General features: G+C 30.5%; 3 protein-coding genes across 3 annotated transcripts; all 3 read right to left on the bottom strand.

The window, feature by feature from the left end:
- Positions 1–798: 798 nt before the first annotated feature.
- LOC129884654 (F-box protein PP2-B15-like) lies at positions 799–2998 on the bottom strand. Its single transcript, XM_055958941.1, has 3 exons — positions 2689–2998; positions 2351–2466; positions 799–1505 (listed from the first exon to the last, which is right to left on the bottom strand). Exons 1-3 carry the CDS (start codon positions 2962–2964, stop codon positions 1037–1039), a joined length of 861 nt encoding a protein of 286 aa, XP_055814916.1. The 5' UTR covers positions 2965–2998; the 3' UTR covers positions 799–1036.
- Positions 2999–8856: 5858 nt separating this feature from the next.
- On the bottom strand, positions 8857–10320 carry LOC129884653 (F-box protein PP2-B15-like). The gene is made up of 3 exons (XM_055958940.1): positions 9784–10320; positions 9586–9704; positions 8857–9441 (listed from the first exon to the last, which is right to left on the bottom strand). Exons 1-3 carry the CDS (start codon positions 10048–10050, stop codon positions 9024–9026), a joined length of 804 nt encoding a protein of 267 aa, XP_055814915.1. The 5' UTR covers positions 10051–10320; the 3' UTR covers positions 8857–9023.
- A 2809-nt stretch (positions 10321–13129) lies between these two features.
- Positions 13130–15782, bottom strand: LOC129884652 (F-box protein PP2-B15-like). The gene is made up of 3 exons (XM_055958938.1): positions 15400–15782; positions 15022–15140; positions 13130–13662 (listed from the first exon to the last, which is right to left on the bottom strand). The coding sequence occupies exons 1-3, from the start codon at positions 15667–15669 to the stop codon at positions 13194–13196; spliced, it is 858 nt and encodes a 285-aa protein (XP_055814913.1). The 5' UTR covers positions 15670–15782; the 3' UTR covers positions 13130–13193.
- Positions 15783–20565: the final 4783 nt, after the last annotated feature.

The raw sequence follows: 20565 nt of genomic DNA, 5'->3' as shown, positions 1-20565 counted from the left end.
TTCCTTTTAATTATTAATTTAATATTAATCTACTTATTTTTAAGGCCCAACAATCCAAGCCCAACTCTCAAGCCCAATTATAAATTCTAATAAATACTAAACAACAGTCCAAGTCCAACAATCCAAGTCCATTGGCCCAACTCTCAAGCCCAATTCTAAATCCTCAATTCTAAATCCTAAATTCCTAATAAGCACTAAGCACTTAAGCAGCAGATAGCAACATAAGGTAAAAGTTAAAACTTTAAAATCTTAGTATCTGTTTTCCTTTTACATTTCTGTTCCTCTCACGTTGGTTTCTCACAAAATCACAAACTCACAGTCATAAACTAACAGTGAAGGCTCAAGAGCAACCTTAACTCCTCAACCCCCAGTATAAGATTGTCAAATTTTGAGAAGGTTTGTAAGAAATTTTTCAAATTTTAAATTGATTTTAAGTTGTTTTCTTTTTTGTTTCGAATGTTTAAGTTGTTTCCTTTTATGTTTCGAACATCTGTAGGCCGTGAGGAAAAAAGAGCTTCGTAAGAATTTGAAGAATGTAGAGAGAGAATATTTGAATTGTCTCGGCTAGTCATAAACCGAATAACCAAACCAAACCGAACCAAACCGACAATAACCAAACCCGTGGTTATTATTTTACTTGGTTTGGTTATGGTTTTAGATATTTAATAACCAATTAAATTGGTTTGGTTATGGTTTTAATCAATAACCGACCCAAACCGAACCATGAACACCCCTACATTTAAGTACTCGTCATTAATTGGTATCATTTCCTTTCTATATATTAATTTATGCATAGTAAAAACATATATGTTTAGTAAAACTTTCCAACTGTACCACTTTGTTCAAAGTGAATCCACAACTAAGCCAAGGAGCATATATATAATACCTTCAATTCGTCTAGCTTATAAGCCGATTCATAAATTTAAGCGTTAAAGCGTTTTTTGCAAACATAATTCACACAAACTAATTTCTACACAATCAAAAAAGAGAGAAAAGAAAGAAGGAAAAAAAACAGTGGAACACCTTAGTTAATAAATTACTTGGGTCTAAGCTCAATGCCCTCAACAATAAGGCCTCCTTTGAGGTGCTCACCTTTAACTTCTCTAAGGCACATTGTAACTTCTTTATCATTGACTCCATCACAATAAAATTCACCCAATTCAATCTCTAACCATCCATCATCTCTTTCACATAAAACATGCTCTTGGCTTCCTCTATCAACTCTTGATCTCAATGTCTCGACCCTGTGTCTCATTAGTACCATTTCCAATTCTCGTTTCCTATTGTTGTCATAGTTACGTCGTAGATATACGATTCCTTTCGATTCGTGGTCACCTACCTTGACAGATACCTCGGATGGCAAGGAGTCTAAGCCGAAAGCACGACCAGCGAGGTTGACAATGAGGTAAGCTCCGTATGTTGTGCGGGGAGACAACATTCGAGTGTTTATATTTCCTTTGATTTCTAGCCAACATACCATAACAAGCTCCACACATTCCGGAAATCTGATGGAAAACAGATAATTGGACTGAAAAATAAATTTATTCATATTGCATATCGACCTATGTAGAGCAAACAGAAATTTTGATTTGGGATTTAAATAGTTCTATTGAGTACTTCGTAAGTGGCAATTGTTAGGATCGAAAAAATCAGGTGTCATGCGAAATTAGCAAAACAAACTTCGAAAAACCATGAATAAAAAGATAATCGAGAACTATACCAAGTACATGCTACTTATTCATACAAAATGTAAAACTACTAGTCCTTTATCATAATTCATGGGTGATTTCTTACATCAATAGAGAAACTGCAGAAATAGTCATCTAGTATACCATCAAAGTCATTTTCATGTCAGAACATTTTAGCCTCATCATGAAAATTAAAATGAATATTTTAATATGTTGTAGCAGAAATTGTGAGAACTATTCCATTTATAATTGTTTATGTCCTTTTCACCATCTAATAGTGTATTGAACTGATTTTTTCTCTAATTAAAAAACTAATATCAGGGATTGCGTAGTGATCTAGGACTAGATGAAACCGATAACGTACGTAATCATTTTAATTAAGAATCTACTTGAGAATATCTAGTACAAAATTGCACTTCTTTAGCAAATATAGAAAAAGGAAGGGAGAAAACAATTAGTCTCTTCAGCTCCATCTCAATTTATGTGATGTGATTTAATTTGACATTAAAATTTTAAAAATATGAAAAGACTTTGCTAAATAAGTAGAACTTAAAATGGATAAAATGTTGAAAGTATTATATCATATTTGTTAAATAAAAAAAACATGTCATTCTTTTATGATTGATTAAAAAAAAATTGAGAAAAAAAATATTAAGTAATACCTTGAGTGAAGGAGGGGTTTCCAGCACCAGTAGAGGGGATTGGTGGACCAAGTAATTGATAGCTCCCTTGAACTCAACATATAACACTTTTTACTTGTCCTGTCAATTGAAAGGCTCTGCAATATATGTTTCAACATAAATAAGGAAAATGAGAGGACGTGAAAAATAAGTAATTTCTTAAAATTTATTTTCTATAACATTTATATATGATCATGAAGGGTCCGGGTTGAGGAGTGAGTGGGTGCAGGGGTGGAGGTGTTTGATTTTGAAAGCATTTTTTTTTTAAGAAAAAATATTTTGATCAATCAAATATGAGAAAAAAAGCAAGTCACGCATACCTTGCTACCACGATCAATGAGAAGAGGTTTAAAGAGCTTGAGAAACAACTCTTTCTTTGATGCAAAAGCAATTGGCAATACTAATCTTGCGATGATTTCTCGATAATCGGAGGGCAAGAATTTGTCCCATAACAAGTCCGATAAGGCTGCATCACGAACCATAGTCGAGACCAAAGACAATTGACAAGCATCATGAGGAGACGTGAATGAGAGGATTTGAACCATACAATCTTCTGGCAAGAGGTCCAGTTTCATCTCATTTTCATCTCCCATCATCACAACTTTTCTCTATATAATAAAACTTACAAATAATGGACAAGGTATGCAAATGAGAGATTATAAGGGGGGAAAACCTCAAGATGACGACATGAAAATAACATATGAGGACATGGACTCAAAAAACCACATAGGGCCAAATTTGTAATTCAACTTGTAAGATTTGTCATGGTTGCTTTTGAGAGTTAAATAATATAAACTTTTATAATATTTGATAATACTTTCTACTTTTTATATAGTTTTTGAATATCTATATGAGACAAAAAATTATTAAAGAAAAAAATTGCAATTGATAACTCTTTTTGAAAATTATAAATCAAAAAATTAATTTTTACAATCTTATCAAATGATCAAATCATAATTCATAAATAAGGTATCGAAATATCACAAGGCATTGTATGCCTGTAATAACAAATCATATATTTCTATACTTTTATAAATAAATACTTGTGATTATATGTTACTAGTAAAGTCACATGCGCTTCACCCAATCATGAAAAAACTCATTAACCTTATGAATTTTTTTAATAATATTTTAAAATTAAAATTATTTTTCAATTTAATATATAAATTTGTCATATAATCTAAGCAACAGATTTCAACGTAAAATATAGAGGAACGGATCCTCTCCAGTAGTAAAAAGATTCCAAATTATCTTCTTCCTTTTTCTTCATTTGAAATTTGGTTTCTGAATTGGTATGTAATGGACAATGGTATCTATTGCCATTTATCAAAATCTTTGAAATACTAGTACACATTATTTCGTATACATAAAATTAGGACAACCCCTCATTGTCTTACTTCAAAATAGATTTGAAATGTTCAAAATGTATGAAACTGTTTTGATATTATATTTAAGTGATAATCTGTGTTATTAAATTTCACATTGACTTGAATCATCAGTTCGTTTGTTTAATTTGTGCCTTATATCCTACATCGATGTATTCTCTTTCTCTAATTTATGAGATAACCGAATGACGGAAACTTGATAAAAATATTTTACTTGGAATGTTCCTTAACAATTATCTAAACTTTAGCAACAAATTAAAGTTGCTTTACAATAGTGAACAAAATTGTAAAGCTTGTCTATATCAAATCAAGCTTAAACATTCTACATCGACCCAAGTGGACGACATTTTGTAATGTCATGGAGATCTTCTCTTTGTTACGTTAAATTCCTTTTTATATCGACCCAATTACACCACTTATTCTTTTTCCTTTTTTAATTTGAACTAATAAGTTCTTGCTATAACTGGGACTATTTTATAGACCGACCTAGTTAACCAAAATTTATGTAATTCTAACCAAGTGGCTACTTTAATAACACATAATTTGGGTAGGCAAAGTTAATTAATTAGACAGCAGTAGAGTGGGCAACCTGAGTCTTTAGGTACCGGAAAATCTAGAAAAGAATGTTTTGGAAGGTGCATAATTATTATGCATAATCAACATGGTTGTGGTGATGAAGTGGCGGGACTGCTCCACCCTATGTCCTGGATATGAATAAAATCTTGTTGGGAGCGTTGCTCCTAAATGGCCCCTGCAATGCACGAGTGGAAAACCAAAAAAATTAATTATTATGTATAAGAGCAGTTAAAAATGATCCTGCAATTTCCATATTGGTTTGGTTGATTTAAAAGATCCACTTAATTGGTTTAATTTCTTTTTAAGCAAGTCAAACCTCACCAGGAATACCCCTGAACTAGTGTATATATGACCTATTTAACAAAATTTCGATATTTCTAACCTAGTGGTTACTTTAACAAGAAGGAAATTGGGTTGGCAAAGCTAATGAGTAGGCAGTAATTACTGATTAGGCACCAGCAGTGTGGGCTACCTGAGTCTTTAGGCACTAGCATAGAAAATTTTGCAGAGCCTTAGCTTGCTAAATCACTACTAAAAACACGTCGAAAATCGAGTGTTAAAACCAACATAAGCCCTTGAATTTTTTACTAAAACCGACCAACTCGATACAATGGTAAAATGGTGAGTCGGACAGAATGATGTTAGTCTGTTTTTCTTTCTTTTTTTCAAAAAGCAAAAACGAGGGTAAAAGTCCTCGCTTTTTTCAGAAATATATTTAAAAAAATCTAACAACTTGGAATTGGGACCAAGTATTTATCATGATTAACAATTCTACAACTAGATCCACACATACTCTTTCCTGAAATACTTGTGTTTTTTTTATTTATACTCTTTAATTGCAGTTTTACACTTCAAAAACCGACGAAAGTCCATTGATTTTCGTAAAAATACAAATAAATGGACGTCAGTCCGTATTCTCTTGTAGTTGAAAATGAAGGTGCAATTTCCAGATACGTTGGTGCCATGCATCTACGGCTCAGATGGTCCAACTCTGCTTGTGTGTGATGCATAATTATTCAGAATTGCCTAACAGTTAGTTAACTGCAAGCAATTCCAATTATTGAGATGCCTAATTGTTTGTTCAACGCAATTATGATCTTAATCAAGTAAATATGTGGTTAAGGATCAAAAGGGGTTTAAAGCCAACGTAGAAGATCTCCATGACATTCCAACATCCAAATTGTATTTGAAATGTATGGAAGTTTTGACCAAAGTAAGCTATTATATAAATTAATTTGTCAAAATAATATATTTTTTAAAAATTTTACAAAACTAGTACAAATGTTGTTGGCAGTAATGTTTTAGGCTATATACTAGTCCTGACGGCGTTAACTTAACAAACGTTACAATGAGTAACGTTTTTAACCTAACATGTTACTACGAGTAACGTTTTATAAAACGTCACTCAGAGACACGTTTTACCCATAAAACGTTACTCAAAATAACGTTTCTTAACAATCCAATCACTGGCCATCGAATTATGCATGTATAGAATCAAAACGTACAAATTTGACTATAAAATGTTACTGTCAGTAACATTTTTATTTTAAAACGTGACTGTCAGTTACGATTCTCTGTTAAAGTCATATTCGCCCATTTTCTAAACAATGATTATAAAATAAATCTTGTTGGAAGAAATGTTTTGCATGCATAAAAAAAAGGGACCTGTGACCTCCTGGTCACATGTCAGCAACTTTACCAGTTACTCCAAGACTCCCCTTCAAATGTTTTGCATGCATATTCCAACATTATTCAACAAAATTTCTAAATAAAGAAAAATACACTCACCTATCTTTTGTGTATAATAAATAAAAAAGAAAATATAATACACAACTTTGTATATTATAAAAAAATTTAAACTAATTACTATCTGAAAACTATAAACTTATAGCCTAAATTTTGAACAATTTAAAATAACTCTCAAATACGAAACTTAAAAAGAAATTTGAACTAATAAATTAAAAATTATTACTATTGTTAATTCCCCATGGACAAGAAGTCTAGAACTATAATGGTCTACTTCTATTAGTTAAATTTAATTTTAAAAGAAAAATTACATGAACCCACCGCTTGTAACTTAAAAAAATATTAAGAAGAACTCAAAATTATGCCTAATTTGAGATTTGAACTCAGATACATTGCCATAGATGAGGGTCCCCTGCGGGCTTATTTGTTTGAGGAGTTGAATGCACAGATGAGAAGAATCCTAAATAGTGACAAGAGTCAAATTCCGTATCTAAGAATTAAGAAATGTTGAAGGAAAGGGAGGAAAAAGGAAATGGGAAAGTGGAGACACAGAAAAGGAGAATGAGTTGATGTCTTTACTAATCGTTTGTTCATTTTGCAGGTCTACAAACTACACGTAGTTGAATCAAAGGCAAAGAAGGCATCTCACAACTTTCAGAAAACACACAAAAGCAACAAGATCAACAGAGGAGTACAATACACACCAAAAACAAACAACAACAAATGAGAATCAGAGAAAACCACACTGAGTTTCTTCATCATCTTCAACAATAAGGGGAGAAGAGCACAAAGACGGAATAAGAAGGAAGACAAGGAAAGGTCCACCTTTAAAATAAAAATCGAGGCAACAAACACACATGCAGAGCAATCGGATGTGAATCAGAAAGAATCCATCAAATCTAATGGTCTCCTCATCATCGTCAACACTAAGAGGAGAAGAGCACAAATTATTCAAGGCAACAAACACACATACAGAGCAAACAAGCGGGTGTGAATCAGAAGGAAACCATCATAGCAAATTTTGGCCTCTTCATCATCTTCACAAGAACAGCAGAAATGGCAAGGAACGTCGAAGAAGAAGACGAAAATGGCCATCTCCTGACTATTCAAGGCAACAAACACACATACAGAGCAAACAAGATGGTGTGAATCAGAAGGAAACCATCATAGCAACATATTTTGGCCTCTTCATCATCTTCACAAGAACAGCAAGAATGGCAAAAAGGAGCGAAGAAGCAGATGAAAATGTTCATCTACTGAATATTCAAGGCAACAAACACACATACAGAGCAAACAAACGGGTGAGAATCAGAAGGAAACCAATTTTGGCCTCTTCATCATCTTCAATGGCAAAGAAGATCGAAGAAGAAGAGTAATTAGGGCTCAAAAGGGAAAGTGTGTGTAGGGTAAATGGTACCCAAAATTATCTTTTACCTCTTTTACAAATGAATAAAAGAAAACAATATTTACCAAAAAAAAAAAAAAAAACTCAGATACATTAGGTGAATTTGAACTCACATGCCACTGATCCACGATTCCTCACAATGCTAAGTGGGTTCATTTTATTTATATACTTCTGAGCAGGAGAAAAAACGTTACTGATAATAACGTATTCCTACAAAAACGTTAGTACTGATAATGTATTCCTACTTTAACAACCATCACTCTTATTTTTGATCAGTTAATTTTATGAAATAAAATATGACCTAATACGTTACTGTCAAATATATGCATAAGCCTAATTTGTGCCAGACAAGCTTACAGTTTTGGTCACTGTTTGCTGCTTTTGTTTATTCCACCAAACCAAGCGGAGATCATGATCATGAGCTTAAACTGAATCCATTAAACTATTAGATCGATGGGTGGTGTGTATCTGTCTAGCAACACATGTTTTTCCTAGTTCATCAATCCATGGGTCAGGTGACAGTATCTCAGATGGTCACTCAAACAATAGTTGTTTTCATACAAAATTACTTAACTTTCTTTTATAATTTCAAAGTCAGTCAATTAAAGATTCTTTCCACAAAAAGTCACTCAACTATAAATATTTTACCTACAAAATCGACGACCAGAAATTTCACTCTAAGTTTGATTGTCAAACGGCTGAGAAAGATATTTGTCTAGGTTATACATATGCTTTTGGGATTAAAAAAAGAAATTGCTTACATATTGAACACTATCCTACAATATTTTTTTCTAAGACAACAATATCCCCCCCTATTAGACCCATAATTTTTTATTGGGCCTAATACATACAAATTTTGAGGTTGTCTGTAAAAGAAGATAAAGTGGGTTTATTGATTTTTAAAGATTTCATGAGTTGAATCTAACAACTGAAATTTTTCCAGATTATCATTAGAAGAGTGAATATTTAATTTGGAGTAAATTGGATTAGTTTTGAAGCAAAAACATGTGGCTAAAATTTCTGTACAATAAGTTACAGTAATTATAAGAATTTCAGCTAATTAATCTTTGACGGATTGATAGAATTTTAGCGTTAAATGTTGAAAAGAATCTGACGATCTGTCAGAATTTTTATTTGTAACGATCACCATAACTTGATACGCAGGAAGGTCTTTGTGACTGAATTCCTACTGATCTTGTCAGATTTTATAGCCAAATCTTGACAGTCATCATAGTTTTTTAAGCAAATTTTGCCCAATATCAAATAAGAAGTGGTGACAACCCAAAAGTTTTCTACATATTCAAGCGAAAGAGTTATTGTTGCACAATTTTTTTTTAGAGATGCTAAAATCTAAATTTTATTTGTGCAAGTCACCAAAGATGAATCAAATAATGTATCATAATTTGAACTGCTCAACATTAAAACACCTCCTTTTTTTAAAAAAAAAAAAAACATTGCATTTTTTAAAATTGACATGATTTTTGAATTCATCCAAATTGATATAATCTTAAAATTTCATTTTGTATCTTTGAATTTTCCTCTATTATTTAGGCCTAACTTCAATGCCTTCAATGACAAGTCCACCCTTTACATGACATCCCTTCACCTCCTTTAAACACACAGTAACTTCCTCATCTTCATCTCCACCGTTGAATAATTCTCCTAGTTCAATCTCTAGCCATCCATCTTCCCTTCTACACGGCACTCTTTGATTCCTCTGTTTTTCTTCCGGCAGCTCTGTTTCACCGTTCCGGTGGTCCAGAGTCGCTGTGTGAACTTCTTTCCGATTGCCAATTTCTACACTAATCTCTACTGGCAATGAACTCAGACCAAATGCACGATTCGAGATTTTCAGTATGAAATAAATTCCATAATTCGTGTTTGTAGAAAGCATACTTGTCCTTAGCTTTGCTTTTACTTCTAATTTGCATATCACTTTCAGTTCAGCCACTTTTGAGAACCTGTGGGAGAAAGAAAAAAAAAACAGAGCATGTTAGAATTTTCAAGAATAAAAGAAAAGATTGCATTTTTTTCAAAATTGTTACTTGAATTATTGAATACCCATTATTTCTAAGCTAAAATTAAAGGGAAACGAGTGATCAAACCTTGATTCTGGCACAGATTTCCAGGCCCAGTGATCTGGTTCTTCCCCATATAAAAGGGACAGTTCTTCAGCTGAGATTATATATGATTTTTTCCCACTTGACTTCTCTAACGCAAAGCTCTACAATAATAACATCAACCTTCATAAAATGAAGCTTTTAAAATGGAAGACTGAAAGATCAACTCCTTTGTATGCATACCTTGTTACCACCATCAAGGAGAATCGAGTTACAGAGACGAACAAAAAGCTCTTTTTTGGAAGAATAATTCAATGATATGACAGATTTGTCAATAATTCGGTTATAATCGGAAGGCAGGAATGTTTGCCAGACAAAATCAGCTGATGCCACTGATCGGAGAAAGGAAGAAACCAGAGAGACGCTAATTGTATCCTTAGGTGAAGTAAGAGATAGAATTGAAGAAATGCAATCTTCTGGTAATCGATTGAATTGCTCTGCCCCTGCCATTATCTTGATCCTTGAAACTTGTTGAAACTAAAGGCTTTGGTTTTGTACTTTTGTTCAATGTATGTACTGTTTGCTTTTTTGTTGATTTCAGCTGATTTTTGTTGAAATTAGAGTGAGATTATTTTTGGGTTTTGTAAAAAATCTATTTGATTAATGTTGGATTTTGGTTGTTGTATATGTAGTGGAATGGTAATGGTGGCACTTGCAGGGTCTAATAATAACGTGCAACTTTGAAATGTTCAAAGTAGATGAAGCTTCCTGTTTGAGTTGGTGTGTCCAAGTAATATGTGGACGACAATCATTTGTTTCTCTCTTTTACCCTTTTTGGATAATTTTTGATAAAAATCTGCTGTCTGATATTTCAAACTTCATCTCTTCCAATTTATGCTTATACATAGTGTGTGTTTGGTTATAAAAATTAACGTTGAAATGAAGATTGTTTAAATTTGTGACTAAATATAACAATGTAGTATTCTTTTGTTTTAATTTATTTATCTGATTTTGATTTGATATAAAATTTTAAAAAGTAAAAACAAAATTAAAAATTCATGATTTTAAACTAAAAATATATAAAATGTATTTTAATCTTTTAGTTTTAAACATATCATATGAAAAAATTAAAATTAAAGAGTTAAAAAAAAATATTTGTTAGACTAATTAAAAAGAAGAAATTGTCATATAAATTGTGACAAAGTATGCGGTCTTTTAATTAAAGATTTGTGGTGGAATTCATTACTTGTGAATCTATAGGAAAAGATTATTGGTGGAACTGAAATTTGACAGTTGAAGCGAATTAAATTTTCACTTTCTTTCATAAGGTCAATAAAAGAATGTTATGGAATTAAAATTAGAGGAACTTTCCTTTGAAGTATGATCAACAAATTAAGAGGTTAGGTATAATTATTAATAAAATGTCACAAAAGGGAAATTTCAGTGAAAAGAAAACGTGTGATAATCTTTAGTTGTCAGTCAATTTTGGTTTCTTTTTTACTTTCCATCTTTTTTATTTGACTTTACACATTGTTTGGATGGTTATTATATATATATATATATATATATAGGGGTAGGCCGAAGAAGTATTGGGGAGAGGTGATTAGACAGGACATGGCGCAGTTACAGCTTACGGAGGACATGACCTTAGATAGGAGGGTCTGGAGGACCCACATCAGGGTAGAAGGCTAGTTCATAGTCTCGTTATTCTTCTCTATTCATAGGCGTAGTAGTGCATTACGATCTCTTGCGCTTTGACTTCTGATTTCTGTTATTTCTATTATTATTTATTGCTTTCTATGCTTCGATTACTCAATTTTACCTGTGACGCTTTCATTATTTATTTAATCGTTATTTGTTATTTGTATTTATTTATTTGTATTTCTTTGTTATCTATTCGTTATTTGTTTGTTGTTTTTCTCATAAATCTTTTAATTTTCTATTATTATCTAACATTTTTATGCATTTATGCTTTTACTGAGTCGAGGGTCTCCACGAAACAGCCGTCCTACCTTGGTAGGAGTAAGGTATGCGTACATTCTACCCTCCCCAGACCCCATGTTGTGGGATTTCACTGGGTTGTTGTTGTTGTTGTTGTATATATATATATATATATATATATATATATATATATATATATATTGTATTGTACAAATAATTTAAATATAATTTTATTGTTACTTAAATTTTATTATATCGTATTATTTAAATTTATTGTTAGATAAAGATAAAAAAATTTATTTTTTGTGATGATTGATTTGGTATTATTGCATCATTATCTTAATATTTTTTTCTTATTTTATCTTTATTTATTATTTAATAATTATATTTTATCTTTTATTTTACATTTTCATACTAACTCTACTCCATATATTACTTTGTTTGTAAATTTATCATTCAAACTGTTGATATGTAAAATTATATAATAACAAAAACTCATACAATATATTTAAATATTATATTTATTAAAATAATATAATATAATATAATATAATATAATACGATACGATACGATACATTATTATTATTAGGCAAACCTAAAATAGAGTGCTAGTCGTCGGACCTCCACAAATAGTAACAATAGGATAAGATTTGAGCCCATTTCAACATGTGTTTTTAGTTTAGGGTTCCCTGCAATAAACGATAGTAAGTTGTTAGGATATATAACCGTCAATGTGTGTATAACAACTGACAACTTGGATCTTACGGGCTTCAAACCTTTTCAATGATTTGAGTTTGACTAATGCTATAATTTTGAAAGATATTTCCACCTTATTTTAGTTACCTGAGCTTAACTTCTATATATTAATTAATAATTATATATTTTCTTCGTCTCATATTAAAAATAATTATTTCAGTTTACTTATGAAAATTAATTTTTTTTATTAGATTCTTCTTTTCTTTTTTTAATATTGAATAATTAAATAAAATAATAATAGATAAATTTAAAATTCCAAACTATATTAATAATATGGAATAACGTGAATTTATCATAAACACGTTCTGCTAATTGGTCACAATTTTTATTTTTACATTATCAATTTATTTTAATCTATTATATGAGCAAGTTATTTGCTTGAATTTAACGTGACTAGTTTCAATTATTTTGAATAGTTATATATAACTATTGTTTAAATGATATGACAGCAACACTTTTTTCTTTCACTAGCACCGCATAGTTGTTAAACTCTTAAATAATAACTTTTCAGTAGAAAAAGAAGAAAATAAATAAAAGCACATATTCATTTACTCATGTTGAATTAATTTTTTTTTGAAATTTGTGATCTAAAAACAATCTTTGACAATTTTAAAAATTATAAATTATTTTATAAAGGATAAAATAAAAAATTTAAAATTTAATTATTTTTAATTTAAAAAAATGATATATTTTTTGAAATGGACAAAAAGAAAAATTTGGACAGGAGTGCTCACTTCGTCTCAAGTTGTTGGTATTACTTCTTTTTTAGTTTGTTTAAAATAAATATATATTTTCTCTTTAATAAATTTTTAACTTTTAATTTTTTTATATGCAAATTAGACAAATCAATTAAAATAGAAAAATACATAACAAGTAGTAATAATTAAAAAAAATACAGTAAAATATAACGACATCCCACTTTTTTTTTTCAAAATAAAAAAATCTGTCATCTTGCCTAGTGTTTAGGCCTTAATTGAATGCCTTCAATGATAAGCCCACCCTTAATATGATAGCCCTTCACCTCCATCAACTTCATTGTGATCTCTTCATCACCATTTCCTCCATTAAAAAACTCCCCAAACTCTATTTCCAACCATCCATCCTCTCTTTCACGAGCCATTTTTTCCTCCCCTTTGTTCACTCTTGCTTTCAACGTTTCCATTCTGTTCCTGTAAAACAGAGACTCCAACTGCTCTTTCTTCTTGCTCCTTGGATGGCGTAGATAAGCAGTACTGCTGACGGATTCTTGATCCCCAACTGAAATACTAACCTCCGAAGGAATTGAATCCAACCCGAATGATCGATCCGAAATCTTCATGAGTAGATAAGCTCCGTATGTTGTGTTTGGAGATAGCTCCCCTGTTTTCATCTTCCCCTGTATTTCTAGTCTGCATATTGTTTTCAGTTCAGCTACCTCTGCAAACCTGTAAAATGAGTATTAAAATTTAGTGAAAAATACAATTACAATTGAAAAATAAAATATCTTCAATCTGAGACACAACTATTTTATTCAGATTCAATTCCACGATAGCAATTTTTTATTGATTCAATAGTAATCTTTTTGACTTATCTCGTGTTTTTCATTGAACTTTTCGTTACTCTAAGACCATTAAATCCCTAGAAAGACGAGCAACCATAGATTCACTAATGTAAGTCACGATTAAAGCTGCAAAAAATAAGAACTTGAAAATCACTTGTAAATAATCCACCTTCTAGAATACAAGTTACACCAACCAACAATACTGTATAACTCAACAAATTTTAAGAAAGAGTTGAGTTCAAAAATCTATTAAAATAATACCTAATTTCGATTAAATAAAACTCTATTTTATACTCATTTTTATGCACTCTTATATTATTGCTTGTACTTTATATAATGTAGGATCACTACTATTTATAGGTGAATAATTTTTTTTTTGTAATGAATAAGAAAAAAATGAGGGTAATAAAGTGGATACATGAATAAATAAAAATTCGGACTTAGAGATTATATGAATTTACAAGGCACAATAAAATAAAATAAATAATTAATTATATATACAGGAGTTATTAATAAACTAATACATCATAACGATGGTGGAGGATGAATCATCAAAAGACATGACAGCACTTTTAATTCTGTAATATTAAAATGCAACATAGTCCAACAAGTATCACTACAAAAATATACCCAGGGAAAAGTGGGGTCTAAAGAGTATATTTTCTCTGTTTTATATTAGTTGAACATTTTATTAAAATTATATATTTTAAATTATTTATTTATTTATTAAATTAAAAATTAAATTAATTTTAAAAAAATTCAGTACACCGCTATAATCAATACTTTTTGAAAGTCTGAACAAATTTAAAAGTTTTAAAATTTTCTTTTCCATTAGTTCATTGATTACTTTGTATTTATTTCAATGATATCTGTTCATATGCCCTATGCTATTAAGTATATTTTTCATAAACTATATTGATGTCCATCAATATAGATAAAGGGTAAATTAGTAAAATTAACTATTTTATTAATAATTTCTTATTTATTGTGTAAGAAAAAACAATTAATATAACACGAAAGAAGTAAACTGGATGTAATATCAATATAAAAATCGAAAGAAACAAAATAGCTGGTTATAGTAAAATTGAACTCTAAAAGAATAAGAAAATAAGCAAATAATAGTACCGTTGATAAGAAAAATTAGAGCATGCACAATTAACGACTAACATTTTACCCTAATACTTGACTTTCATATCGTCCAATAAAAAAATTATAAGCCATGATGGTAGAAAAAAATGGTTACCTTGATTCTGGTATAGTTTTCCAGTTCCAATGAGCTGGTTCGTCTCCATATAAAATAGAGAGCTCTTTTGCAGACATCACATACGACTTTTTCCCTGTTGATTTGTCCAAAGCAAAACTCTGAAACATGAAAATAAAAGAAATGATCAACAATATGCGTTAATTGTCTCCCACCTATTTGATATCTAGTCCCCAAAAATGAAGAATTTGGATACCAATATTTGAAAAACGCTTATTTCACTGTTTACATTTAAACTAATAAATAAATAAGTACTAGCCAAGTAGATATTCATTTTATTAGGTAATCATGATTAAGAACATAATTTATACTATAATTTAAGTTTTGTACACTTAACAATATATGATTCTTAAGTGTTACCTTTTTGCCACCGTCTATTAGAATGGAATTGCATAGGCAGAAAAAAAGGTGTCTTTTTGAAGAAAACTTCAAAGGGGTGACTGATTTTGTAGCAATATGTTGCCAATCAGAAGGCAAGAAAGCATCCCAAACACAATCCAACTCTGCCACTGACCGGAAAATTGAAGAAACCAGTGACAATTTTAGTGCATCAGGAGGAGAAGTGAGACATATTATGGTACTAATGCAATCTTCTGGCAGATCATACAAGGCATCCCCTGATGCCACCATTGTTGCAACCTTTACTATATTTTTTTTTGAGGAAATCAGAATGAGAATAAAAGAAACGACCAAATTGAAGTATAATCCAATGAAGGACCTGGTTCTATTTTAAAAGTATATAGTAGTTTGAATGAGATACACTATATAAATATTCATATAGATATAAATAATAGGGGAACATAATAATGGAGCAGGTCCTTGTGGAGAAGTTTCCTTATTTTATTCACCTTATAAGTCACATGGGTTTGGTCTCTCGTTTTTATTTTGTTGGGTCTTAGCCTTGACTTTTCTAGTATAATTTGATTTTTCTTTTTCTAAAAGAAAAACACAATGTGTTCATATATGGCTAGTCTTTTTTCTTATAAGAAAAAGTTTATGACTCTATAAATAGAGGTTTGTTCCTTCTAACTTGATAGCATTCACAATGTAATCCTAGGGGCTTTGAGAGTTTTGTGTAGGGAGAGAAACGGTGAGACAGAAGTGTTACGTTAGCACTTGTGTGAACCTCTTTTTATTCCGAGTGAATTGTGTGAGGTTATTTCTCTCGATTATTTGTACTCTCATATTTATAGTGGATTGCTCATCTCCTCTTGTGGATGTAGGTCGGTTGACCGAACCACGTTAAATGTTTGTGTCTCTTTTGATATATTTCTCGTTTTTGTTTTCTTACTTATGTTTTTTCGAGATTTGCGTTGCTAGCTTCCGCATGACACTTAATTATTTTCGTTCCTAACATATTTATGATGTTGCGATCAATATACTTGAGCATGAAATTTTTTTAAAAAAAAGCTTTTGAATTTTGTAGCCTTAAATTAAATATGTGTAATCCTTCGAATCTTGTAATTTTAAAATTGCGATGTATAATATTGAAATTGAAAAATTTAATAAATATTAGGCAATAGTCATGACATGCCCAATCTGGTCAAATATTTGGGGGTATAGTTTTATTCTACAAAAAATGCTATGACTTGACAATGCAAATTGGTCAAAATCTGTGGTATCAACAATTTTCTTTTGACTGGAAATTAACAACTATTCAATTTTATGCAAACCCAGTGGTACAGTTGGAATCTCCATTTGTTCACTACTGGTAAATATTAAATACGTGTATACACATCAACTTGTCTTTCTTTCAAACTCATCAAAACTTTAACTAACTCAAAAATGTGTAATATTATTTTAATGCCAGTATTTCATATTATTATTTTGGAAGAATTAATAATTAATGACAGCTTGGTAGTTAGCTGAATCATAATCCAAGGGCAAGGAACTATGAGCCCATTTGGATGGGCTTTAAGTTGTTTTTGACCAACTTAAAACCTCTTTTTAGCTTTTGAACGTATTTGCCTAATGCTAACTTTAAGCCATAAAGTTCTTAAAGTCAGTCAAAAATGAAAAGTTAGGATTCCTTACTTTTTTTTTTCTAAGTGCTTAAAGTCATTTTTTTTTACCATGGAAATTATTTTTATATCCCTTATATTTTAATTAAATTTCCAAACTACCTTTTTTATTCTTTTAACCCTAAAATTCACATTATTTTCCTCATTTATGTACTTTTATTCAAATACTCAATTGTTTATTTATAAAAATAACTTTCAGTACTTCAAAATTCTAAAAATACTTCATATATACAAATTATTTTTTTTAAACTCATCCAAACGGGCTCTATATCTGAAAAAGACACGTCTTCCATGGAGCCTTTTTTCTAAAGAATTTGACGACTCGAAATTGATTTGGCTTATCTTATATATGCCACCTATCAGATTTTAGAACGACGAGAAAGCTATTTAATGCAAACTCAACTTGGCAGTATTCTTTGGTGTGCGCCATAGGATTGCCACTTGAACCACTTGGACTAGGGCCAGCTGTATGCTTTTTGGTAAGTAAGGCACAAACTGTATGCTTAGGCCTCCAGTTTTTGGGGCCTTCATATTTTTATATCTTACCTTCTCTACGCTAACATTTATATTTTATTTTATTTTATTGACTTTTTATATATATATATATATATTTTATTTAAAAATTTTAACTTATTAATTATAGAATTATGTTAACAATTCATATAATGATTGTTTCAGAATGTTTTTTAATATTAAATTGATAAAATTTTATCTAACATTAATTATTAAAAAAAACAAAAAAATTACATAAAAATTATTAAAAACAATTTTTAAATAAATATGTATGCAGTTTGTTTAGACTTTAGACCTTTATTTACAATTTAGCTTTAGGCCTGTCGAGCCGCCTGACTTGGACAGCTACTTAGTTCAATCTTCTACCACTGGCACGGAAAACGAAAGAAAAAGGAAAAGTTCAATTTGATAGAGGCACATTTTATCTTTGGAATCAATATTTATTTTTCACATTGGCTCAATAAAGTCAGTTGACAGTTGGGCAACAAATATAAATTTTCCTAGTTTAGGAAGTAATTATATACCTTCTCGAGTGTTTTTTAAAATAATCATTCGGTTCCCTGATACATGTATTTGATACATGCGATCAAAATCATGTATAATTTATTTTAAATATATTGTATTTAAGCGGATTCATATGTATTTAAAAATATTCTTTCTCTATGTATTTATGTATATGTATTTCAGAATGTATCTAAAATGTATCAGATACATGTATTTTGTGTAATTCACATGTATCTGATATACACTGACTCATTCACTCGCTTCCCTTCTATCTTATTCTCCTCTCTCCTCTCTCGCCAGCTCTCTCCCTCTTCACTTGCCTCCCTCCCTATTGTATATGTATTTCAGAGTGTATCTAGTTGCAAAGATACATGTAGTTAGGTGTATTCGACTTAAAATTTGATATAAAATTATTAATTAATAAGATAATATGTAATTATTTCAAATTATATGAAGAATTACTTATAGTAAAAATATTTGTGTAACTAGGCAGTTTTTGCAAAAGTTAATCTACTTTTTATTTCTTTCATCAATTTAGTCTATAATGTATAGTCGGACCAAGTGCACACAGACCCCGCTTTGAGGATCACTATTTAAGGTTTAGTGAAAAATTACAAAGTATTTAATAGGTAGGCACTTCATATTAATCAACTCCATACCACGGGATCAAACTTAAATTCAAATTTTCATTTAACCCATGCAAATGTTGACGTATTACGTATATTTGCTAGTCTCATGAACTCCACTACTAATGGTTTATACTTTAGGCAATTAGAGAAACACCACGAAATTAGATGTAAGGACTAAGGAGTACGTGTACAAAACATAAGTAGTACACAAAATACGGTAACGAGATTTTTTTAGCATGAATACTAAACCAAAAAATAAATAAAATTGGAGTAGAATTAGAATTTTGACCATCCCCATCGCTCTGAATACAATATCCAGTGCTATCATACTGAAGTCATATATATATATATATATATATATATATATATATATATATATATATATATATATATGACCTACTCCTCTTGTCACGTGTCGCTTCCTGTCTCCAAGTATTCACTCAATAATCTTTTGCCCTGAATGTGAGATCGATCGCCCTATAATTTTAAAAAGCCCTGAAAATGCTCTGTCTGAGTTCTTTTGACTTCTGTGCGATTCGGAGGACATAAGACTTCTTGGTCAAGCCAAAAAGATTGCCGACTGGATGCTCTCTTTGTTTCGATGAAAACCTCAACGCTCGCGTTCTACGGAGAACTTTTTTGACTATTTACCTTCGCCGGAATCAAAGCGCGAAAACTCCAAAGATTCATCCAAACATGTGTCAAGTCCGCTTTGAACTCCATACAAGAGTACTGGCCGAGTCAATCCGATATATCTATATATATATATTCGTCTTTATTAGCTATTGTAACGTGATCCTTTCTGTTATTTTAGTAAATTTTACCTAAATTTCATAGTGATTCTTTTCAATTACACTTTATCCATACTTTTTTAAAAATTACCGGAAATTCCTTCTTTTTGATCACTTTCGCATACATCACGTAAAGCGATGTATCCGACATTCTGATACATCACGTAATGTGATGTATCCGACCAATACATCATGTACTCTGATGTATCAGAGAATAAGAGAGAGAAGAGATTTTTGTAATTTTTTCAAATAGTAGGAAATTTTAGAAAATATGATAAAATAAGTTGTATATTTAAGTAATTCTTTCTTATTTGTAAGCATAGAAAAAACTACTTACTAGTATATGTCTAGTTACCATTTGTAAATATTTAGACAAATGAAGTAATTGTATTGGGTTGGGTCATTGATGCTGGTAAAAATATCCGATCTGAAGAGTTATTACGAATGACAATCGTCGAGGACCATGTCATATAACAATAGTTTATGCACTATCATCACTATAAAAAATTCTTTTCACAATCGTTTTAAAAATTTGAAAATTAAAATTGCCTAATGTAAATTGAAGATGAATTCGAAAAAATGCGCATAGACAGAAGCCTTAAAGCAATAGAGTATATAGTATAAAAACGAACTACAATGCCATTGCACTAAAAATAAGCTCATGATAGCGAGGCCAGTTGTGGCAATTAAGGAAAATAGGTACGCTATTGCTAACAGTTATTAACAAGTTAACAAATAGTTTTAAGTAGCATATACAAATGTTAGTTTAAACTAATATCATGTTAGTTTTACGTGTTGTAACAGATAATGTATCATATTTTTTAAAATTCTAAACTACACGTTTTAAGGAGTAAATATCCTTTGAATCGAGCTAGCTAATATTGTAAAAAATTGCTTAATTAGTGTAAACTCGCTAGCAAATCATTTAATCTAGTGTATTTCAAGCTTATCACCGTACTTGACGGGGACCATCCAATTATCCAGCTAATCAACATTGATACGAAAAATAATAATAATAGGGTCGTAACAATTGGGTTTTGATTATCATTGTTATTATTAGGAATAATC

The sequence above is a fragment of the Solanum dulcamara genome, chromosome 4, assembly GCF_947179165.1.
Source record: "Solanum dulcamara chromosome 4, daSolDulc1.2, whole genome shotgun sequence".
NCBI classification, from domain to species: domain Eukaryota; kingdom Viridiplantae; phylum Streptophyta; class Magnoliopsida; order Solanales; family Solanaceae; genus Solanum; species Solanum dulcamara.
This window is presented reverse-complemented; position numbering and strand designations above follow the sequence as displayed.